This window comes from Mirounga angustirostris, unplaced genomic scaffold (assembly GCF_029215605.1).
Source record: "Mirounga angustirostris isolate CCGP_5_RB_7025 unplaced genomic scaffold, mMirAng1.0.hap1 SCAF_5, whole genome shotgun sequence".
NCBI classification, from domain to species: domain Eukaryota; kingdom Metazoa; phylum Chordata; class Mammalia; order Carnivora; family Phocidae; genus Mirounga; species Mirounga angustirostris.
In genome coordinates, this window is record NW_026991713.1 from 119,497,563 (window position 1) to 119,523,268 (window position 25,706).

At 38.0% G+C, this 25,706-nt stretch overlaps 1 protein-coding gene and 1 pseudogene across 3 annotated transcripts in view; both read left to right on the forward strand.

The window, feature by feature from the left end:
* DNAJC1 (DnaJ heat shock protein family (Hsp40) member C1) overlaps positions 1 to 25,706 on the forward strand; it is a 226,858-nt gene that overhangs the window by 183,737 nt on the left and 17,415 nt on the right. For both annotated transcript variants that reach the window (XR_010411688.1, XM_064591985.1), the window contains exon 9: positions 15,366 to 15,485. Coding sequence is in view for 1 of the 2 variants with exons in the window: in XM_064591985.1 (XP_064448055.1) it covers positions 15,366 to 15,485 (120 nt within the window). In the remaining variant the exon portion in view is untranslated. The remainder of the gene's footprint in view (positions 1 to 15,365; positions 15,486 to 25,706) is intronic.
* LOC123844973 (Y-box-binding protein 1-like) lies at positions 688 to 8,458 on the forward strand (annotated as a pseudogene). Its single transcript, XR_010412069.1, has 2 exons — positions 688 to 699; positions 5,163 to 8,458. The product of XR_010412069.1 is annotated as a Y-box-binding protein 1-like (transcript).

Below are 25,706 nucleotides of genomic sequence, written 5' to 3' on the forward strand. Positions count from 1 at the left end.
AGGATATAGTTAAGATCTTGCCCTTAAAGACTGTGTGTGATGACAGGGCTGTTGAGGCTCCCCATGGTAGCTGGACAGAAGTGTATCATACTTTGGAGGTGAGGTAGACTGTGGTCAAGGGACACCTGGATGACATAGTTGGTCAAGCGTCCAGCTCTTGGTTTTGGCTCAGGTTGTGATCTCAGGATCGTGAGATCAAACCCCACGTCAGGCTCCACTCTTAGCCATGGAGTCTGCTTGGATTTCCCCCTCCCTCTCTCTCTGCCCCCCCCCCCTTGCTCTCTTTCTTTCTAAAATAAATAAATCAATCTTAAAAAGGGGGGGCGGTGCCTGGGTGGCTCAGATGGTTAAGCGTCTGCCTTCGGCTCAGGTCATGATCTCCAGGTCCTGGGATCGAGCCCTGCATCAGGCTCCCTGCTCAGCGGGGAGTCTCCTTCTCCCTCTTCCTCTGCACCCCCCCCCCCCCACTGCTCCTGCTCTCTCTCTCTCTGTAGCTCTCTGTCTCAAATGAATAAATTAAAAAATTATTAAAAAAAAAAAAAACTGCAGTCAAGAGGCTGTCGAAATAGTCACTGAACAAAACATAGTCACCAAATCTATAATAGCAAAATATTTACCAGTTGCTGATAGGATGAAGTCAGTAACTGCAATAATATTGACTATGGGGACATTAATGAGGCCCACAGCATGAAGCTTGAGGTAATCCACCATGAAGCACCATTTATTCTTCCCAAGTTTAAGAGCAGGCCAAATTGAGCTGTTAAATGGCAAAGCAGTGGGATAATCACCCCTTCTCTAAATGTGTCTAAATGTGGGTTTCAATCATTAAAAAGGCCATGTTTTAATATACACTGGACCATATTATCTGTTTTAATGGGAGAGGAGGTCCATGTGGTTCCATTTTATCAAGATAATTTGTAAGTGCCAACTACTTAATTTTATTACTCATCCAGTCAGAGAGTCCATGACCACTATGGGATATTTTAGGAGATAAGTACTGCAACCATGAGCAATTTGGCAAGAGTAGTTCCTGTGGTTAGAGTGAGGCATACCTGTTTGTCCTCTCATCATGTTCAGTAGTTCCCCTAATATTATAGGTGGCACTTTGTTTAAACTAATTGGTCTCCCCAGTATAACCATTATTTGAGCTCCTGTATTAAAGCCATGAAAGTTTGGCAATTGGTGTATTTCAGCAGATTTTAAATTAATTGAGAACCAATATTATAGAGGCACAAAGTCATTCTGTGCCCTTTTAGTATTCGGGTTACCAACTGGGCCTAATTGTGGACTTTTGTTTTCGTTTTTGTTTCCTCCTTATTGTAGACTGAACTGTGTCCCCCCCTCCCCCTTTCACACATTGAAGCCCAAAGCCCCAAAGTGACTATTTGGAAATGGGGCCTTTAAGGAGGTAATTGAAGTTAAATGAGGTCATAAGAGTGGGGCCCTAATCTGACAGGACTGGTCCTTATAAGAAGAGGAAGAGAGACCAGGGATCTCTTTCTCCTTCTCTTCCTCTCACATACAGAGGAAAGGCCATCTATAAGCCAGGAAGAGAGGCCTCACCAGAAACAACTCTGATGGCACCTTAATCTTGGACTTCTAGCCTCTGGAACTATGGGAAAATAGATTTCTATTGTCTAAGCCACTCAGTCTATGGTATTTTATTACAGCCACCCTAACAAACCAATGCACTCCCCCTGTATTCAGGTTTTTGTTTTTTTTTTTAAGATTTTATTTATTTATTTGAGACAGAGAGAACGAGAGAGACAGCACATGAGAGGGGGGAGGGTCAGAGGGAGAAGCAGGCTCCCCGCCGAGCAGGGAGCCCAATGTGGGACTCGATCCAGGGACTCCAGGATCATGACCTGAGCCAAAGGCAGTCGCCCAACCAACTGAGCCACCCAGGCGCCCTGTATCTAGGTTTCTTTTTCTTTTTTCCTGCTACTGGTGGTGGTTACTAGATTTATTTCAGGGATGTCTTCTCTACACTGCTCATATTTATCAACTTCTTCCTTCAGAGAGACTCAAATCAATATCATCAGGATTAGGGCTCTTCCCCATGACAGTGGTTGAATGAGTGCCTTGGCTGTGCCACAGGTATCCCATGGGCGTTTTTCCCTATAACCCTAAGGATCAAGATCTTTCTGGGGTCAGAGAAATAGGCAGCAGAAGCTACAGAAGAATTTTGTAGGGTCCTACTGAGCCATGTGCCTTTAGAATAAATCTGAGTAATTCAACTCTTCAAATAATGCCTGCTGTTCTTCCACACACAAATGACCAACCAATGGGCTTATGTATTGTAGAAGCTATAAGTCTTTTCCCCTACACCCTCTATAGAATAGGGGCTAACATCTGATTGAGACACACAACCAGTCAGTTGATCACAGGATGAGTCTTTCCTGAATCTAGTGTCAGTCATGGCTTATGATGGAATCACAACACACAATTCAATGTAAGACACACAGACAGGTTTGAGCTGAGACACATGACTCAAGGCAACCTAAAGGAGGGCCCAATCCTATACTCCTCTCCCTAAACACCAGTTATTGAAACTTCCACCTTAAGTCAGTTCAGTCTATAACAGAGGCTTGGTAGAACTCAGCAAATATAGCACAGAGCCAGGTAACAAACTGAAGCAAGTTCCTCAGCCAGCGGTAGTGGTCCTCTAGACATCCTGCTTCCAATACCAATTGTGTGGCCGCCTTGCAGGGACAGGATGGACCCCTCCACACCCCAAATTTGGCTTATTATATAATAAGGCTCTCTGAGGCAAACAGGGCAGACTTCCCATATTAGCCCAAAATTGCTTGACAGAACAAGGAAAAGGAGACTGGCTTGGAGTTTTTCACTGTCCTTGAGAGTGGTGCTGGGGTAAGGGTTCTTGTGCACAGGGAGGGCCTTGCAAGGTCTCAGTTTCCTGGGCTTTCTTAACAGCTTGCCCAGATGTAGGGCACAAGGGGAAGATCAAAGAGTGAGACTTCAAAGCTATCAGCAATCAAACATCATAAAATGGAGTCAGCTCTTTGTTACCATATTAAATTATCGTGAATGGATGATTCTAGTACATACTATTTAGATTAGAATTTGAATAATGTAGTGTGTTTCACCATTTTAAATAAGACTTTGCAAATTTTTTCACATAAAATTATATTCTTGGTAAATAGATCACTTTGATCACATTTGTTTATCATTAGTCCCTTCTAAATCCTCACAAAATGAGAATAAAGGAATAAAAAGGCATAAACCCTGAAACAAAGAGAATAGAAGAGACAACTTATAGCAGTCAGGGAATGTTAATGAAATTTTATAAGATGGGGAGCAGTAGATAATTACCAGCATCTTAGGCCTTACCTTTCCCAGTCTGTCCTTGCAGGAGACTGACTAGTCACAGAAGCCCAGAAGAGCTCAGGAATTAAAGGTGTGGGGTAGGACAAGAGGACTGGATAAAAGACTGTGCAAGGAGTAGTTTGACACCTCCCTCCAGATCTTTTCCCCAACCCGAACTTATTTAACAGTGTTCTAAGGAAAGGAATAAAAATGGGCAGGAAAGCTTTATTGAAAAATAGCCTGAGGAACACCAGTCTAAGATTTCAATTATGCAAACCTCCAGTAACTACTCCCTCAGCCTTTCTCAGGCAGGGTTTAACGAGAGAATTATGCCCTACTGCCCTATGCATCTATTATGTGTAATGAACTGACTTCTCTCCTATGCGATTTATGTACCATCCTTGGGAGAATTAAAAAAATGTCATTTCATTAGTTTTCTGTATCTTATGGTTCAGACAAGGAACCCCAGTTGAGAAAGAGTACCCCCAAACACGAAGTCAAAACTACTGCTATCCTAGGAAAATTACAGAGATTAGTACTATCATTAGAGACTTGAGAAAGTCTTATCACATCCCCATATTACTCCATATCACAAATTTAATTAGAAACTGATGCCAGTGGGGGCTGGGTGGCTCAATTGATTAAGCGTCCAACTCTTAGTTTCGGCTCAGGTCATGATCTTGGGGCTGTGGAGTGAAGCCCCACATCTGGCTCTGTGCTCTGCTCAGAGTCTGCTTGAAATTCTTTCTCTCTCCCTCTCCCTCTGCTCTTCCCCCTCCTCCTTTCCACCCCTGACTCAAGTACACATGCGTGTACACTTTCTCTAAAATAGCTAGCTAGCTAGATAGATAGATAGATAGACAGACAGAATATTTTTTAAAAAGAAAGAAAAAGAAGTTGATGCCAGTCCCAGCTGTGGTTCTGGATGTGGTCATCTTGGGCCAGCTTTGTCCCTCCACCTGATTTCACTATTACCTGTAAGGACACCAACTCTTTGGGACTCTTCTCTTCCAGGTTTTAGCTATCAACGCTGTTAATAACACTGCACTAGCACTTGAAGTCCTCCTCCACCCATACTTTTGTAAATAAACTCCCAACAAACAAAATAAAGTACACAACAAACTGAATGGGAAAAAAAATCCCTTCAGAAATCAATCCCATGTACATTTGCATCAAAAAGAATAAAATACCTAGAAATAAATTTAGCCAAGGAAGTTAAAGACCTGTACACTGAAAACTATAAGACATTCATGAAAAGAAACTGAAGATGACACAAATAAATGGAAAGATACTCTGCGCTCATATATTGGAAGAATTAATATTGCTAAAATGACCATACTACTTAAAGCAATCTATAAATTCAGTGCAATCCCTATCAAAATTTCAGTGGCACTTTTCACAGAACAATTTTAAAATTTGTATGGAACCACAAGACCAGTGGCCAAAGCAGTCTTGAGAAAGATCAAAGCTAAAGGCATCATGCTCCCTGATTTCAAACTAGATTACAAAGCTATAATAATCCACAAGTATGGTATTGGCATAAAAAGCAGACACATAGATTAGTGGAATAGAACAGAGAGCCCAGAAATAAGCTCACACATGGATGGTCAATTAATTTATGATAGAGAAGCCACTGGAGAAAGGATAGACCCTTCAATAAATGTTGTTGGGAAAACCGAATAGCCACATGCAAAAGAATGAATCTGGACCACTATCTTACACCACTTACACTTAAAAATTAAAATGGATTAAAGACTTGAATCTAGAGTTCCAAAGGGGAGTGGAAAGAGGACCCCAGAGAGCCCTGAGCAACCTCACTGCCTCCAGCGGCCTAGTACCATCACACCCCAGGAGGAGGCACAGCTGGCCCCAGTCACCAACACTGCAGCCATGAGCAGCCGCCACCACCCCACCCTCAGTGCTGCAGACACCAAGTCCCACTCCACTGCAATGGCTTCACATCACTGGCACCTGCCAGCAGGGACAACAAGATCATCTCAAGGAAGGTTGTGGGAACAGTAAAATGGTTCAATGTAAGAAACGGATATGGTTTCATCAACAGGACTGACACCAAGGAAGATGTATTTGTGGGCCAGACTACCATAAAGAAGAAGTACCTTCACAGTGTAGAAGATGGAGAGACTGTGGAGTCTGATGAATGAAAAAAGGTTTTGGAGGCAGCAAATGTGACAGGCCCTGGTGGATCTCCAACGTAAAGCAGTAAATACGCAGCAGACCATAACCATTTTAGATGCTACTCACGTCACAGGGTCCTCCACACAACTCCCAGCAGAATTACCAGAATAGTGAGAGTGGGGAGAAGGATGGATCGGAGAGTGCTTCTGAAGGCCAGGCCCAACAGTGGTGCCCTCCCACAGGCAAGGGTTCCCACCTTACTACATGCGGAGCCCCCATGGGCATGGACCACAATCTTCCAACCCTTCTGTGCAGGGAGAAGTGATGGAAGGTGCTGACAGCCGGGGTGCAGGAGAACCAGGTAGACCAGTGACACAGAATATGCATCAGGATTATACACCACGATTCTGCAGGGGCCCTCCTCACCAAAAACAGTCCCAGAGAGGAGGGCAACGAAGAAGATAAGGAAAATCAAGGAGATGAGACCCAAGGTCAGCAGCCACCTCAACGTGGGTACCTCCACAACTTCAGTTACCGTCGCAGACGCCCAGAAAACGCTAAACCACAAGATGGCAAAGAGACAAAAGCAGCCAGTCCACCAGCTGAGAATTCATCCACTCCCTAGGCAGAGCAGGGCAGGGCTGACTAAATGCCAGCTTACCATCTCTACCATCATCCAGTTTAGTCCAACAAGAAGAAATGAATATGAAATTCCAGCAATAAGAAATGAACAAAAGTTTGGAGCTGAAGACCTTAAGTGCTTGCTTTTTTTGCCCATTGGATCAGATAAATAGAACTATGCATTATCTATGCAGCATGGGGTTTTTATTATTTTTTACATTTTATTATTATTTTTACCTACAGATGTCTTTTTTTGGTAATGACAAAGTCTTAAAAAAAATGGTTTTTCTCAATGTACCTTTAAAGATTTTTAGATTGTTTCATATCTGGTCAAGTTGAGATTTTTAAGAACCTCATTTTTAATTTGTAATAAAAGTTTACAACTTGGTTTTAAAAAAAAGTCAACAAATGGCAAGCACCAGTTAATAAAAGTCTTAGATAATTTAGAAAAAAAACTTGAACCTCAGACTTGAAGTCTTAAAAATCCTAGAAGGAAAAAATGCAGTAATCTTGACAAAGGTCTTGGCAATGACCTTCTGGATCTGACACCAAAAATAAAGGCAACAAAAGCAAAAATCAGTAGAACTACATCAAACTAAAAGGCTTCTGCACAGCAAAGGAAACCATCAACAAAATGAAAAGGCAGTGCACTGAACGGGAGAAAATATTTGCAAATTCTGTATCTGATAAGGAGTTACTATCCAAAACATTAAAGAACTCAATACAACTCAATAGCAGAAAAACAGCCTGATTAAAAAATGGACAGAGGATCTAAATAGATATTTTTAAGAAGACATACAGATGGCCAACAGATACATGAAAAGATGCTCAAGATCACTAATCACCAGGGAAATGCAAGTCAAAACCACAATGAGATATCACTTCACACTTGTTAGAATAGCTAGTATCAAAAGACAAGAAAAAACATGTTGGCAAGGATGTGGAAGAGAAAGAACCTTTGTGCACACTGTTGGTGGGAAGGTAAATTGGTGCAGCCACTATGGAAAACAGTATGGACATTCCTCAAGAAATTAAAAATAGAACTACCATATGATCCAGCAATTCCATTTCTGGGTACTTATCTGAAGGAAACCGAAAATACTAACTCAAAAAGCTCTATGCACCTCCATGTTCCCTGCAGCATTATTTACAGTAACCAAGATATGGAAACCATCTAAATGTTCATTGACAGATGAAAGGATAAAGAAAATATGCTGTGTATATATGTATTATATGTTACATATATATATATTACATATATTATATATTGTGTGTGTATACACACACAATTATTTAACCATAAAAAAAGAAGGAATTCTTGCCATTTGTGACAACATGGATGGACCTTGAGGGCGTTATGCTAAGTGATATAAGTCAGACAGAGTAAGGCAAATACCATATGATCTCATTTATATTGGAATTTAAAAACAAACAAAAAACCATGCTCATAGATACAGAGAACAGATTGGTAGTTGCCAGAGGGGGAGGGTAGGGAGTAAGTGAAATGGATGAAGGAGTTCAAAAGGTAAAAACTTCCAGTTATGAAATAAGTCATGGAATGTAATTTATGGCATGACAACTGTAGTTAATACTGTATTGCATATTTGAAAGTTGCTATGAGTAAATCTTAAAAGTTCTCATCAGATACCACCTCACACCTGTCAGAATGGGTAAAATAAACAACACAAGAAAAAGCAGGTGTTATCAAGGATGCAAAGAAAGGGGAACCCTCTTGCACTGTTGGTGAGAATGCGAACTGGTGCAGCCACTCTGGAAAACAGTATGGAGGTTCCTCAAAAAGTTAAAAATAGAATTACCCTATGATCCGGCAATTACACTATTACGTATTTACCCAAAGGATACAAAAATACTGATTTGAAGGGGTACATGCACCTCCAGTGTTTATAGCAGCATTATCAATAATTGCCAAACTTTGGAGAGAGCCCAAATGTCCATAAGAAGATGTGGTATACATGCGATCCAGCAATTGCACTACTGGGTATTTACCCCAAAGATACAAATGTAGGGATCCGAAGGGGTACGTGCACCCCGATGTTTATAGCAGCAATGTCCACAATAGCCAAACTGTGGAAAGAGCCAAGATGTCCATCGACAGATGAATGGATAAAGAAGATGTGGTGTGTGTGTGTGTGTGTGTGTGTGTGTGTGTATATATATATATATATACACACACACAATGGAATATGCAGCCATCAAAAGGAATGAGATCTTGCCATTTGCAACAATGTGGATGGAACTGGAGGGTATTATGCTGAGCGAAATAAGTCAAAAAGAGAAAGACATGTATCATATGACCTCACTGATATGAGGAATTCCTTAATCTCAGGAAACAAACTGAGGGTTGCTGGAGTGAGGGGAGGGGTGGGAGGGATGGGGTGACTGGGTGATAGACACTGGGGAGGATATGTGCTCTGGTAAGCGCTGTGAATTGTGCAAGACTGTTGAATCTCAGATCTGTACCTCTGAAATAATGCAATACATGTTAAGAAAAAAAAAAAAAAAGAAGATAGCAGGATGGGAAGAATGAAGGGGGGGAAATCAGAGGGGGAGATGAACCACGGGAGACGATGGACTCTGAAAAACAAACTGAGGGTTCTAGAGGGGAGGGGGGTGGGAGGATGGGTTGGCCTGGTGATGGGTATTAAAAGGGCACATTCTGCATGGAGCACTGGGTGTTATGCACAAACAATGAATCATGGAACACTGCATCTAAAACTAATGATGTAATGTATGGTGATTAACATAAAAATAAAAAAATTTTTTTAAAGAAAAAATATAAATAAATAAATAAATAAATAAATAAAATAAAATCAGAAAAAAAAAAGAAGATGTGGTATAGGGATGCTTTGGTGGCTCAGTCGGTTGAGCGTCTACCTTTGGCTGCGGTCATGATCCCAGGGTCTTGGGATCGAGTCCCGCATCGGGCTCCTTGCTCATTGGGGAGCCTGCTTCTCCCTCTGCCTGCCACTCCCCCTGCTTGTACTCTCTCTGACAAATCAATAAAATCTTTAAAAAGGGGGGAAAAAAGATGATGTGGTATATTGGGGCGCTTGGGTGGCTCAATTGGTTAAGCGTCTGTCTTCGGCTCAGATGATGATCCCAGGGTCCTGGGATGGAGCCCCGAGTTGGGCTCCCTGCTCAGCAGGGAGTCTGCTTCTCCCTCTCCCGCTGCTTGTGCTCTCTCACTCACTCTCAAATAAATAAAATCTTTAAAAAAAAATTTTTTTTTAAGGTGTGTGTGTATACATATATGTGTGTGGCACAATGGCATATTACTCAGCCATCAAAAAGAATGAAATCTTACCATCTGCAAGGATGTGGATGGAGCTACAGTATATTATGCTAAGCAAAATAAGTCAGAGAAAGACAAATACCAAATGATTTCACTCATACATGGAATTTAAGAAACAAAACAGATGAACATGTGGGAGGGGCAAAGAAAAGAGGGAAACAAACCATAAGAGACTCTTAATGATAGACAACAAACTGAGGGGTTATGGAGGGAGGTGGGTGGGGGATGGGCTAGATGGGGGATGGGTATTAAGGAGGGCAGTTGTTACGATTAGCACGGGGTGTTGTATATAAGTGATGAATCACTGAATTCTACTCCTGAAACCAATGTTGCACAGTATGTTAACTAAATGGAATTTAAATTAAAAATTTTTTTAAAGTTCTCATCACAAGAAAACAAAATTCTATCACTATGGTGACATGTTAACTAGACTTATGTTAACTAGACTTACGTTATTTCTTAATACAGTTGACTCTTGAACCACATGGGGGGTTAGGTGTGCCAGTCCACTTCCCCCCCCCTTGTGCTCAGTTGAAAACCCCCTTATAACTTTTGACTCCCCCAAAACTACTAATAGCCTACTATTGCCCAGAAGCCTAAGTGATAATATAAACAGTCGATTAATACATATTTTGGGGGCACCTGGGTGGTTCAGTCAGTTGGGCATCTGCCTTCAACTCAGGTCATGATTTTAGGGTCCTGGAATCGAGTCCTGCATCAGGCTCTCTGCTCAGCAGGGAGTCTGCTTCTCCCTCTCCCTCTGCCTGCCACTCCCCCTGCTTGTGCTCTCTCTCTGTCAAATAAAGAAATCTTTTTAAAAAAACATATTTTGTATGTATTATATATGTTCTTATAATAAAGTAAGCTACAGAACAAATGTTATTAAAATCATTTACAGTACTATAAAGTATTAAAAAAAAAATCTGTGTGTAAGTGGACCCATGCAGTTCAAACCCATGTTGTTTAAATAAGGGTCAACTATACATATATAAATATCAAATCATGTTGTACATCTGAAACTAATGTAATATATGTAATTATACCTCAATTAAAAAAAAAAAATCCCTCCAGGGACACCTGGGTGGTTCAGATGCCTGAAGCATCTGCCTTCAGCTCAGGTCATGATCTTAGGGTAATGGGATCAAAGCCCCACAACGGGCTCCACACTCACTGGGGAATCTGCTTGAGTTTCTCTCCCTCTCCCTCTGATCTTATTCTCCCACCCCTGTGCCATGCTCACGCTCACTCTCTCTCTCTCTCAAATCGTAAAAAAAAAAAAAATCCCTCCAGTAGCTTTATGTGTCATACAGAATAAAGGAACCAGAATCCTTGCGGTGGCCTCGAAGTCCTTATGTGATTTTACCTTCTTACCTCTCTGGCCTCATCTCCTCTCCCTGCCCGCCCCCTTGCTTGCTTTGCTGCAGCCACCCTGGTCATCTCATTATTGCTCAGACATCCTAGACATGCTCCCACCTCAAGCCCTTTACAATTTGCTGTTTCCTATCTCAGGGTAATCTTGCTGTATTGTATTTTACTGTGTATCAAATCACCACAACACTTAGTGGCATAAAATATTTTTTAAAGGAATGGATCAAACACCCTTGTGTCCATTTCTCCAGGGGGGTGGGGATTTATGTACTGTTGCTCCCCAAAGAGAAAGTAAAAAGGAATTTGAACTACATGCATTGTCTTGAGCAAAGTTTCTCAAACTATCTGTAGTAAAGAACCAGGTTTAAAATATTTCTTTTAAGAGTAGAGACTGGGAGTGGAGAGCATGCGAGTTGGGGGAGGGAGCAGAGGGAGAGGGAGAAAAATCTCAAGCATGGAGCCCAATGTGGGGCCCAGTCTCATGACCCATGAGATCATGAGCGGAGCTGAAATCAAGAGTCAGTCACTTAACCCACTGAGCCACCCAGGTGCCCCGGATTAGAATATTTTTATTTCCATCTGTTGCTGACCAATCTGTAGTCCTATTGTGCCTAACAAGAATGCAGCTCACACTTAATGTGACCCACCATGGTAGTTTGACATCTCACTGGCTTATATTCTGTTTAAAAGAAGAGTTTATTGCTCACATACTTTGTCGTGGCAGTTTTAATTTGCTGGTTCTAACCCTTACTTCAAGTTTCTGGACTTACATTGTCACAGATGGGTAACAAACTGTTGGCAGATTGGCACCAGCCATGGAACACACTTTAGGGTCACTGGTCCAGAGGAGACTTCTCTTCTGGGGAAGGTAGCTAACTCATAAGATGAGAAGACCTTTCTGGGCACAACATGAAGTGATTGCTGCTGAAGAGTCACAACCTTAGAACAGCAGTTTGAGAGAAGTTACAAGATTTTCTTTAAAGAAGAGTTTCTCCTCCTGAGAGTGAAAAGACATTTGAAGTGATTTTTTAAAATTTTGTTGTTTGGTTGTCTTTACATACGATCTATCCATATATATAGTCAAGGGCATTTAACTGCTCAAGTTTTAAATTGGAAAGGAAAACTGTACAGGTGAACGTCAAATATACATTCTGAAACACAAAGTCAATATAGAACATGGATTTGGAAGGTAGCAGATTATTAGATATACCATCCACATTATTAGGTACACATTATTAGATACATCTGATATATCTGATATTTTAAGTGGGTGATGCTATTTGCAAGGACATTATTTCTTAAATAAAATTTCTGAGAATTTATGAGTTGAGCTGAATCTACTGAAAATTGTTGACTCCAAAATCGTAACTTTTGTAATTATATAAAATAATGATAACTAGTAGGTCATTTCAATAGAAATATTCATTAGGAAGCTTCAAGATCTATCAGATAGAAATGGACCTTTTGTCTTTAAAGAAAATATAATAAATACACAGAAAATTTCTTCTAATTTGGCCATAAGTTTTCAGTACCTAATAAATTGCATGATACTTAGTAATTAACAATTTTATGGTCTACAGCTATGAGGGGGAAGGTATGTACAGGTTACTCAAAAATAGAGTGTGCTTTCCTGTACAGCCTCCAACTCCTCTCCCCCAAGAATAGTAAGGATTTTCAAAGCATCAAATCTTTGAACATACATGGTTTTATGACAAAAATCTATCCCAAAGGGATATTATTTGGGAATGCAATTTCAATTTTCTTATCAGCTCTTGCTTTAGTAGATATATTTTGAGGTCATTACATAAAAATATTGAATAATTTGAAAATTTACTTTTTATTTTTTATTCCGTATGGAGATTTATTCCCAGAGTGGGGCTTTTCTGATGCAAAATTGGAATGCTTGTGTAGTCACAACAGCTGTCCCCGCACCATGTGGTGTCTTCCATTACTTTACTGTAGAGATGAATTTTTGGCCCGGTGTCTCAGTAATATTGGACACACATGGTTTTAAGTGGCAAAGCAGTATGCTTATGCATTCATTTGACTTTCACAGCTACAGTTGGCTCCAGATTAGAACAAGGAGAATACATTCACACCATGGCCACCCTCATGGCGGCTGTAGTAGCTGGATCACAGTGGGCTCTGTTGCTTCTAAAGACACAACTAACTATTGCTGAGGAATCACATTCACCAAAGTGCCTTACAGCTGTAGGAGAGAGAATAATGAATTGCTAAAAGGATTCTTGCAAAGATTTCAGATTATGGGCCTAGTTATTATCGATCCAGTTTTTTTTTAATATTAATAATGAAAGTCACAGCCATGAAATAACTATGAAACTAAAAGGAAAGCTTGTCATAATAGATGCTTTTTCAGAATATCAGTCCAAACCCTTAAAATTTTTCCTTCCCAGAAAAAAAGTGGCACTCTAAGACTCATTAACAAAGAATTAAAATCTGATTGATTTTTAATGTCCGTTATTCATGTATGCAGCATATTTGGAAAGCCAGTCGGTTAAAAATAGAATTATTTTGAAGAATTAGTTTACTATGTGAAACAATCGCTTTATAGTATTGATATTTAGACAACTTTGCTAAAAAAGTTTGTATGATTAATACAGACATAAGATGACTTAATGTGAAGTTGCATTGTTATACGATATAGTTTGAATACTGTATCTCTCTGCAGTGTCAGCCTAATGCTCTTCATGGTATGATTTTTACCATAAACTTAAATTCTTATTAACTCTTTTGCATTTCTGAAGCCAACTGGTATAGTTCTTAAAGTTTCAGCTTTTTTAGAAATTAAAGTATTTCCTTGGAAATCACTTATGTCCCTCTAATGTCTGAATAATAAATTTTCCCCTAAATAAAGTTAAAAAGAAAAAACCTTCTGTGTAAATTTTCATATTATCAGATATGGAGCATTAGATTTTTGATATTCATTAAATATCAAAGAAATCCTGGCCATACCCTATGGAGGCTACCTTTTTATAGAAGTGAATTGATGCATGTATCGTAGGGGCTGTACTGATGAATATGTTTGAGGCTTTCAGCTTTTAGTGGATACAAAATAGAATGATTGATAAAATCCTCCCTGCTATTGGCTATTATTTACTGACTCTTAAGTGGCAGGTTGTATTTATGCCAATTTATCTGCTTCAGGGAACATTCTTGATAGCAGAACAAAGTGAATAAAAGTAGTTTGCTTTGCAAATGAATGCAAATGGGAGAGCCTTTCGGAAAGCCCTTTAACAGGGGCAGTGCACTTTGATTATGAGTGAAGCTGCCATTTGGACATGTGAAAAGAGCATGCTTGAACCATTGATTGGGGGAGACAGTAAAAAGTCAGGAAGGGCCCCGTTAAGCTTGCAGTGAGGCAGGCGGATGTCAGTGTGCTTAGAGCACAGTGGGAGAATGACAGGGAGGATTAGTGTCAGGGAGAAGCTTTGCTGTAGCTGTGGAGATAGTCCCTGGGGTCACTCACCTCTGACTGTTGTTCTGTGCTGATGGTTCTGTAATGCAAACGGCCTGATGTATGCCTGTTCATTATCGGAAATGGTGATTAGAAAAGGTATTTGTCTCAAAGGTTTCCTTCTTTCTTTTTTTCTTTCTTTTTAATTAAGGAAAATCAGGTGGTCTTCCTCCATTTCTCTGCTGACTCCTAGAGTATTGTTCAATACCAGAGTGGCTGTCGCCTCTGGTAGGCAATAGTTTAGTGCTAAAATCTAATGTAAAATTATTGTAACATGGTTATTTGTTATTAAATAATAGTTTCTTTTGCTTTGCTCAGCTCTGGGTTTGACCAAGTAGTAGTGCTAAATAAAATGCAGAGAATATGCTTGCTCTTAGAATTTTTGCTTTTGCAAAAAAGATTTTATAATCTTAAAGGTATTTTTTTTCATTCAGTTTAACAATTAGCTCAACTTTTAGAGGCTATTTACCTTCTCAAAAATGAAGTGTTGCTTTGCATGGACTGGATAGTTTAAGTCTTGGTTATAGACATTTCTAATTCTCTGTTCCAAGTTTTATAAAATGCTAACATTTGATAAGTTAAGCTTCTTGAAAATACATGATTTTTACCGTTAAATCTTGTTACACAGAATGAACAAAAAGTATCTCTTTGTTTCAGTTCTGATTCTGAAGCAGTACATTTACTTGTTTACATTTTCATTTGTACTTATAAGGGGTTTTGTTTTCTTTAAAGTATAATTTTTCTTAAAACTTTGAAGACCTTTTATAGTAACCTTATAGGAGGCATCTGTGAGAGCAGGGTGACACACAATGCATTTCATAGGCTTGGAGAGTGGTTCCTCACTTAATGCAAACCGGAAGTCTTTTTTTTTTTTTAATGTCTTCAAAAGCCTGACCTCACAATATTTCTGCTTTCTTATTTGGTATACATAGGAAAATTTAAAAGGCTGCGCTGGAGCTTTGCATTCTTATGTTAAATATGCAGCTCAAAGCTTTATCTAAACTATTGGATACATGTTAATAGTATTGTTTTTGTAGAAAGCAAATTGCCCATAGTTTGTTTCATAGGCTTATTAAATGTTTTAGCGAACATTCTCTAAATTATCTTTTTCTGTAATTTTTGCAGGCACCTGAATGGACAGAAGAGGACCTCAGCCAGCTGACAAGAAGTATGGTTAAGTTCCCAGGAGGGACCCCAGGTCGATGGGAAAAGATTGCCCACGAATTGGGTCGATCGGTGACAGATGTGAGTTCACTCAGATTTGCATTGTATGGAGAGTGACAAACCAGAACAAGCCAACTATGTAGAAGACAGACATAGATGCATCCGACATTCTCTTTGGAGAAAGGCTACAATCCTTTTAGGACCTGGAAGTGAACCATTAATGAAATAAGCAAGAAGCAGATGTCAGCCAGTCCCCTGGTCCACAATTAACAGCTGTGTGAGGAATTCTAGTGTTTAGAGACTTAAGCTACAGTAACCTAATCACAGAAAACAGTGCTGGTTTTTGTGTTTAAAGTGACCCCTTCAGCTGTGGAGAAAATAGTTCTCACACTGATCAGAATTAGAGAAGTTATATTTCAGCTGGATCTTTTTAATGTTGAAGTAGATTGCTAGAGGTATTTAATCAGGTGGTTTGCATTAATTAAGTCAGCAATGTTCTTACGTGTGTCTTTTTATTTCAAGGATGGTACCTACCATCCATTCTGACAAGTTGTTTAACCAAAAAAAATTACAATATGTGAATGAATATATAATACATATGTGTGTGTGAATGAATATGTATATATATGAGTGATTGGCTATATCTAACATTTAAAGACTATTTACCTGGAAAGTTTTTTATTTAAGACTTTATTCAGGAAATTTAGGGCAGAGAATCTTATTAAAGCACCTACCACGGTATCTGACATGTGCTAAAATAGTAAATGTTTACTTGAAATTCAGAGAAATCTTTACTTTTATCAATATGAGCCTTATTTTCATAAATGATAGTAAATATTCTTTACTAAATAAGTTATTTACTGAATTTAAGTAAATCCTGTACACCTAAAATCTTTGAAAGCAAAGATTCACATGTCTTCTTCAATTCTGTTCGTATGCCCCTTGAGTCTTTTTTTATTTTTTAAAGATTTTATTTATTTATTTGACAGAGAGAGACACAGCGAGAGAGGGAACACAAGCAGGGGGAGCGGGAGAGGGAGAAGCAGGCTTCCCGCGGAGCAGGGAGCCCGATGCGGGGCTCGATCCCAGGACCCTGGGATCATGACCTGAGCCGAAGGCAGACACTTAACAACTGAGCCACCCAGGTGCCACCTACCCTTGAGTCTTTCGATAATGAACAATTTTAAAACCTTACCAAATGCTTAACACAACTATCCCCCCCAGAAAAATCCAGCTTGTTTCACAAATGCTAGGTTATTATTCATAATAAACTTCCATTTAAATTTAGAAACATACAATAGGAACTGCTTTGAGAATTTTAAATTATAGATATGAATATTTTTACTATCATATAGGTCTTTTAAAAATCACATTTAAAAGACTTTTTGAATTTTTTGAATTTTTATATGATGTTTTGCATTATTTTGGCTTCAGAGTTGAAGTCTCATCTTGTGAAAAAAGAGCTTTGTATCTTTTAACTTTTTTTTTTTTTTTTTTTTGCTGTTTCATGAGGAGACCTTAGGTGACTGAAGAACCATAAGGATACCTTTTCTTCTACTAAGAATGTTACTGGGATGTGCATTTTATAACCTTGTTTTTAGGTTGCTTGTAAAAGATAAGTTAATAATGCCTTATCAGTAAATATCTGACCAAATTAAAGATATTCCATGGTTATTGATGTTTTAAGTACTATGACCCTCTAATTATACTACTGTTACTATATGATTAACAAACATTACTGAAATAATTTTTAGAGAGTTATAAAACAAACTGGTTAAAGGGCCCTAAAAGTTTTAGTTTTAATGGAAAAGAATAGTTCATTAATTTAGTGTCTCCTTTAAGGGCAGTATTGCCTTTAACTTTTTAAATAATATTTCTATGAGACCTCAGAAATAATGTCAAAGACAGATAGGAAATTGAATAGAAGCAATATTTTAAATTAAGTTGTCATTAAAATCTGGTTAAATATTTTTATATTTATATATTTTAATATAATTTTTATATAATAAATATATAAATAATTTATATATTTTTAAAAAGAGAGATGAAAGTTTGTTTGCTAAGAATATACATGATGTAACCAACATAGCCTTGAGAATGGCTAGTTAGTATCAGAGACCTAGAAAACCTATACATTATATAGTAGTCTTAGTGCAGTCTTGGTATATGCAAAAATATCTTTTCAAACTTTTGCAAATTCATCCCATATGTTTCAGTTGTTTTTCTTCTAGACTTACCAAGGGAAACTGAATCCATGTCTGCAATAGATGTTTTTTCCTTTTACCATGGAAGTAGCAAACATGACTTTTTGGGACTTTTTTCCTCCAAATATTCTGTTTTCATAATACCAAAAGTACCTTGAACATAAATATTTAGTAAACCTAAACTTTTTTGGCACCAAGAAATGCCCTTGTAACTTTTCTTCTATGTACATCACGTACACTGTATTTTCATTCTGTGAGCATCATGTCCATAGCTGGACTACACATTTCATTTCAGTAACCCCACACACATGCGCATGCACACACAAATCACTCTCTTTAAAAGAGAGCAGGTGGGCGCCTGGGTGGCTCAGTCGTTAAGCATCTGCCTTCGGCTCAGGTCATGATCCCAGGACCCTGGGATCGAGCCCCGCATCGGGCTCCTGCTCCGTGGGAAGCCTGCTTCTCCCTCCCCCACTCCCCCTGCTTGTGTTCCCTCTCTCGCTGTGTCTCTCTGTCAAATAAATAAATAAAATAAAAAATTTAAAAATTTAAAAGAGCAGGTGTCTGAAGACTCAGATAACTTGTTTTAGTGAACACACAATGAGTTACATTGAAGCCGCTGAAGTGGGTTCAGCTAATACAGTTCCTTTAGTAAAATGTTAAGTGAAAGTTGACCACACTTTAGATCACTTATACTTCTTTTTGGCTTATGGCGTTAATTAGATTTGTTTTCATTAAGTATTTAATTATAGCGAAAAAAACAAGTTCAGTTTGCTGTCATCAGAACCTCTGCTTCCTGACCTGATCACCTGTACCAATTCTTCCTGGTCTGCACATCTGTTCCTTGAGCCGTTTGTTTTTTTGTTTTGCTAACTTTCTAACTTCAGGTTTAGTTCTCTTTTCCTTCAAGAAACAATTGACCTTTTTGGAGGAGCAGTAAGAGTATATTCATGGAGGGATCTATATGTCCTTTATTTGGGTTGACAGATCACAATGAAAAACCCATTAAATCCTCATTTAAAAAAGAAGTTTTCAGTGTGTTAATCCAAAAGTTGCTAAATTCTACTCTGGGTAAAATACAAGCAATGTGATTGCCATTGTAAAAAATTCAAAGTGTATTTTAACTCAGATATATCAAAACTACAAGATCTATTTTATTATAGAATAAGTATTTTAATGTTAATATATGCCTTTCAGCAAATAACTTTGGTAACCACAAAGGACACTCAAATTGTAAAAACAACAAAGGAAACAAAAACTGGCACATAAAACCAACTTTAATGTGATTATTAACTGCAGGTTTTCTAAATTAAGGTCAGGGAGCCTCAGATTTCTTGCTAGTGAAATAATATCATTCTCTTGCCTGAAAGGATGTAAACTGATGCTGCTTCTCTCCTGGTCACTAATCTCTCTCATTTTGGTTGCGATAACTGACTGATTGGAGATTTTCTGCCTGCTTGGAAAAGGCCCAGCTAGGCAGCAAAACAAAAGACAGGTGGATAGATTTAAACAGACTTTTCTAATTAGCTTAGTGCCACAGTGAGAGGTAAGAGGTGTGTAGTTAGATAAGCGTCCCCATGTGCGAGTGAAAAAGAGAAGGGAAAATCATAAAATTCCCAATTGTATGTTATATAGCTACAGCTAGAAAGGAGATACTCTTGGGGGAATTTATATATTATGGTAGTTGTTCCAAAAATATGTAAGTGGGATTTTATTCAATAGAAGATAAGCTTTATGGTTTATCAGTGAATTAAATATATAGTAATTATTTTGGCAAATGTATTACTGCTATTACTTTTAGAGTTAGACTAGACCTACACAAGTTGTAAAGATGACAAGGAATGTCTCACTGTCCTCTTAAGCAGGCTTCCTGCCTACAGCACTTCTCTTGGTCTGAGCTTGACCTCATACTCCAGTCCCTCCTCTCCTCCTTCACTCCCTCAGCCTCAAGACCTTTAAAGATATTTAAATTTTAGGAAGGAATAGGCGCTTTATCCCATTCTTCTTGCTAGAGGAGTCACTGGCTAATCTAATAACCAATTTTCAAAATAATATTAGTAAGTGATAAAAATGTGTTACCAAAATCTGTTTCTCTCTCCCTCTCTCTCTCACACACTCACACACACACACACACTCACTCACTCACTCACCCTTGTATTTTAAAAGGAGGCTTTAGGTTCTTATCCCGAGTATATGAATGATTGAAGTGAGAATTTCAGGCAACTTGATTGATTGCCTCTTTAAAGGAGAGAGAAGACAGTAGTAGGACTGTTTGGTGTCCATCAGAGAAAATTACATAATTAATTGCTTAATCTGTCTACTGACTTGGTTAGAGTTTTGCTATAATCTGACTTCTGGGGCAAAGGTTTATAGATCTGAATTCCCTGTCACCATTTCTGTGTCAACATTGAACAATATCACACATATAACAGGATGATAAAGTATATATTCACTACATGAGAATAATATTGCAAAAATCAGTTAAGAGATCAAACCAACTTTTTTAACTGTTTCAAGTGATAATATTGATTATTCCATCATTCATTTTCATAGTATTTTATATTTTTCAAAACATTTAAATACTCATTATTTTACTTGATCTTCACAACAGCATGGTCAGACAGATAGGCAGCCATTTTTATCCCCACTTTACAGTTGAGTACGTTGCCCCTGAGATGTTTGTTCAGGGTGACACAACTAGTAGTAGAATCAGGACAACACCAGGTATTTTGGTTCCTCATCCAATATGTTCCTACCACTACTTAATGCTGTTTTATTGCTGTGTGTATGAAAAACACTTTAAATGTGTCTAGAGACTTTTTATCATTAGGCCTTTCTTGGTAACACTATGTTCATAGAAAAAAAGAAACTTTTAAAAGTACACTCAAGTAAAAAATTTTTTCTCATCAGCCATAATAAAAAATTATTTCTATAAACATTTTGTCCTATATCATCTAGACTTTAGTCTTCCTCTATAGGCATGAGTATACATAATTTTAACAGTATCAGTATCCAGTCCTTTTTACTTCACTATGAAACATGAGCTACTCTTCATGACAGTGAGATCCACTTCATTTTTCTAAACACTTGCAGAATACTTTATGTTGTCTTGATATAATTAAGGAGTCTCCTACTGATTGTCATTTAAATTGCTTCCTTTTTTGCTATTTTACTGGATTTTCTTTTCCTTCATCCAACTTTCCACTTATTTCTGTTTTCTTAGCTTGTATTCCTAGAAGTAGAACTGCTTGGTTCAAGAGTAGGGATGATTTTAGAACTTTTGATGTCTTTAAAATTGGCCTCCAGAGAGGTTATAACAATCTACAGTGCCACTGGTAGTATACAAGAGAGGTCACGTCCTCATAATCTCACAGACAATGTATTGTTTGTTTTTCATCAGTGCCTGTCAAATAAGTGAAAAGTGCTACAGCACTGATTTTTGTAACTTGCCTCCTTACATTTTGGTCTTGTTTCAAATAAAGTTTGTGTTAATTCATTAGAATTTTAGGATAGACAGTCCTATCGCCTGCAAATACTTCACCACTTTCTATCTTTCCTTTTTTTTTTAAAGTTTATTTATTTATTTTTAGTAATCTCTACCCCCAGCATGGAACTCAAACTCACAACCCTGAGATTAAGTCACATGCTCTACTGACTGAGCCAGCCAAGCACCCCTATATGTTGATTGTATTACCTAGCTATTCCAGAGAAATACTATATTACAGTAATAGTGATTAGTGCAGACTTTTTTGCACATTATAATAAGAAAACCTAATGTTTGGCCATTAATTTTAATATTAGTCATTGATATGAGACATTATTATGCTAGAGAAATTTTCTTCAGGATTTCCAATTCTAATTCATTACAGTTGTCCTCAGGGATAGATATGAAATTTTAACAATGGTTTTTTTTTTTAACATATATCAGCATGATTGTACAATTTTTTTCATATGACCTAATGAGGATAAATATATTATCAAGGCCTCTTCTTTGTATTTTCAAGACAAACTTCACTTGGTCATATAATACTATTCTTTAATAAACAGCTGGATTTAATTTATTAATAATTTAAAATTCTTGCATTTATATATATAAGAATATTGTAGAATTTTTGGTGTTTTGTTAATAGGATATCTTTAGATAGGGTTATCTAGCCTTCTAGCATCTATAGAGTCAAGACAGTATTACATTCATAAAACAGAGGAAAAAGGAAAGGATGCTGTGAAAAAAACAATCAGAACAGGGGCGCCTGGGTGGCTCAGTCGGTTAAGCGGCTGCCTTCGGCTCCAGTCATGATCCCAGGGTCCTGGGATTGAGCCCCGCATTGGGCTCCATGCTCAGCAAGAAGCCTGCTTCTCCCTCTCCCACTCCCCCTGCTTGTGTTCCCTCTCTCGCTGTCTCTGTCAAATAAATAAAATCTTAAAAAAAAAAAATCAGAACAAAAATAAGTATCCAAATAAGTAGAATGGCTGAAAGTTATTAGAAAAATCTCCTACAGAGAAAAAATTCTAAAAATGTTAAAATATTATAGAAAAGATAAACACAGGGGTGCCTGGGTGGCTCAGTCGTTGAGCATCTCTTTGGCTCAGGTCATGATCCCAGGGTCCTGGGATCAAGCCCCACGTCAGGCTCCCGGGGAAGCCTGCTTCTCCTTCTCCCACTCCCCCTGCTTGTGTTCCCTCTCTCTCTGTCAAATGAATAAATAAAATCTTAAAAAAAAAAAAAAAAAAAGGAAAGAAAAGAAAAGAAAAGATAAAATACAGGGAATCATCAGTCCAAGAGGTCCAAACCTAATTTAAAAGTTCCAGTGAGAGAGAGAGAGAGAAAACAGATGCAAGAACATTATTCAATAAATAATACAAATGAAGTTTTCCAGGGATCAATTTGTAAAACCCTGAGACCAATTTGTAAGAACCTTCCAAAGTCAAGTAGGATACATAGAAAAGATCCTGGAAATATTTATGAACACTGAGACTACACAGATGATCTTTAAAGCTTCTAGGGAGAAGAAACATCCAAATAAGACCAGAGTGACATAAGACTGCTTAGCAACACTAGGTTCTGGGAGACAAGGGAACAATGGCTTCACCATTCTAAGGAGAAATGGTTCTGAAGATGGTAAATACATGAGGCAAGGATGCATAGTCTTTCTTTCTTACAAAGTTCCCTGAGATTGTACTCTAGCAAAATAAACAAAACTGAATAAAATTTAAAAAGAGAAAGACATGGAATCCAGTCCAATGAACAGAAATACCAAAAACCCCACAGTGATACAATAGGCCAAAAGTGCAATATATCCACATTGAAGTAGGAGAATGAAGAATTGTGTGAGAGCAACCCTTGAAGAAAGGGAGATTTTATAGACTAGATGGTATGGCTGAAAACTTGAAAAAAATGTATATATATGAAAAAAAGGCAACTAGAAACTGTAAATTATAGAAAACCACACAAAAAAGGCTTAGTCCAAATTTAAGTATACTAGACAGTAGAATAATACAGCAAAATAATTTGATATTGAGAACTTCTCCTTTGAGGGTACAAGAAGTGTGTCCACAGCATAGTACTTGTCTCTACAGTGAGTAATATTTACCAGATCATGATCTAAAATCTTACAAAAATGACTTTTCATATTTTAAACATTTTATATATTTTACAGATGGTTTTCCAATTTTTAAAACCAACAAATTGTAGAAGACTATGGCAAGTTGCCCAGCAACAGTTTGTCCAAGTCCCCAAAAGCTCTGCTCTGTCTAGGTTACTAATTTCTTTTCAGAGGAACATAATTGAAATAATGTGTGTTCACAGGAGCTCTTATTCACTTTTCCCTTCTACTGAGGTGGAATACCAAATTTGCATGCAACCAAGTTACAACCATGCAGGTAAAGACAGTTGCTCTAAAGATGGTGGAGAAGCACACAGTGGAAAGAGCCTGAGTGTATGGAGTAAAAGGAAAATCGTAGATAGTGGCAAGTGCTATAAAGAAAAATAAAGCAGAGTAAGAGGTTAGAGATTAAAGGGAATTACAATTAAAAATGGGGTTCTGAGGAAAGTCTCTTAAACAGGTAATATTCGAGCAGGGACACAAAGCAAGTGAAGGAGCAAGGCTGTCTGAGAAAGTGTTCCAGGTAGAGAAAACCACACTTACAAAAGAGAAGATCATGCTTGGGGTGTGCAGAGTCTAGCACAGAAGTCAATATGGCTGACAAAGAGTGAGTAGGAGAGGATTATAGAAGATGAGGGCAAGAGGCAGTGGAGGACCAGGCTATATAGGACCTTGCTGGCCACAATAAAGATTGCGGATTTTACTCTGAGATGGTTTAAAGATTTTATTTATATATTTGACAGAGAGAGACACAGCAAGAGAGGAAACACAAGCAGTGGGGAGTGGGAGAGGGAGAAGCAGGCTTCCCGCTGAGCAGGGAGCCCGATACGGGGCTCGATCCCAGGACCCCGAGATCATGACCCAAGCCGAAGGCAGACACTCAACAACTGAGCCACCCAGGCGCCCCAGAGTGAGATGGTTTAAAGCACACTGGAAATTTTTGAGCAAAGAAGTGCAAGATCTAAACGGGTCATTCTGACTGCTCTGTGGAGAAGACACTGTGGCAGGGAAAGTACGCAAGCAGGAAGGAAGGCTAAGTAAGATGCTATTTCAGTTGTTCTTGAAAAAGATGATGGTAATTTGGACCAAGTGTTATTGAAAGAGGTTGGAAAAAAGAGGTTGAACTCAGGATATAATATACCAAAAGCATGTTGTTTAGTTATATGTACACTGTAAACTGTAACTATCAGAACTATAAACAGAAATTATTGACTTTGGATGTAGGGTATGTTTCTTTTCATCATAAGCCCTTGTTGTATACTGCTTTTTTTAAAGCTATGAACATATATTACTTTGATTTTTTAAACTACTTTTAAAAAATCTAAGGAAACAGAATATGTTACCTTTAATATTTTTCCATATCAGTATATATAGGCCTACCTAATTCTTGTGTTTTTTTTAATTATAAAAGCTTTATTGATTTACAGAAATAGGAAAATCAGTCCTAAAATTTGTATGGAGCTACAAAGGACACCAAGTAGCCAAAACAATCTTGAGAAAGAAGAACAAAACTGGAGGCATCACACTTCCTGATTTCAAAATCTATTCTAAAGCTACAGTAATCAAAACTGATACCAGCATAAAGAAGACAAATGGACAATGGAACAGAATAGAGGGACCTGAAGTAAATACACACATATACAGTCAACTGATCTTCAACAAGAGTGCCAACTATACACAATAAGGAAAGGATAGTCTCTTCAGCAGTGATGTTGGGAAAACTGGATATCCACATGCAGAAGAATGAAATTGGATTCTTACACCATGCAAAGTCAACTCAAACTGGATTGAAGAGTTAAACATAAGACCTGAAACTAAAACTCCTAGAATAGGGGAAAGCATCATGACATTGGTCTTGCAGTGATTTCACTGATATGACACCAAAAGCACAAATAAAAACAAAATAAACAAGTGGGACCATATCAAACTTAAAAGTTCTGCACAGCAAAGAAAACAGTCAACAGAATGAAAAGGTAACCTGTGGAGTGGGAGAAAATATTTACAAACCTTATATCTGATAAATGATTAATCTCTAAAGCATATAAGGTCCTCCTACAACTAAAAGCCAAAATACCTACATTACTTGTAAAGGTAATCAGGAAGTTAATGGAAGATTCTCTTTTTAAATGGTTAAGATGAACGCTGTTAATTCTTGTATTTTTCTCTCCAGAGAATCCATAGAAAAATTTAAAGACACTGAAGAAATAATAAGAATGAACAGCACTGCTTTCTACCAGCTGGAAACATTTTTCAGGTGGTTTATTTAATATTCAGATAACAGAGTGCCCTTTGTACTTGAAGGGTATGGTAGTTCTCAGTTATAGAGTTGGCCAAAATTAAATACTACTGATGAAAATAATGAACTGTGGTTACATAATTTTTATTATTAGAATAATACTTTAAATATCATCAAATCAGCCAGAATTTGAAAAATAGGACTTGAGATTATCACTAGTAGTCAACATTTATTTTCCGAGTTATCTGAGGATGCCAGG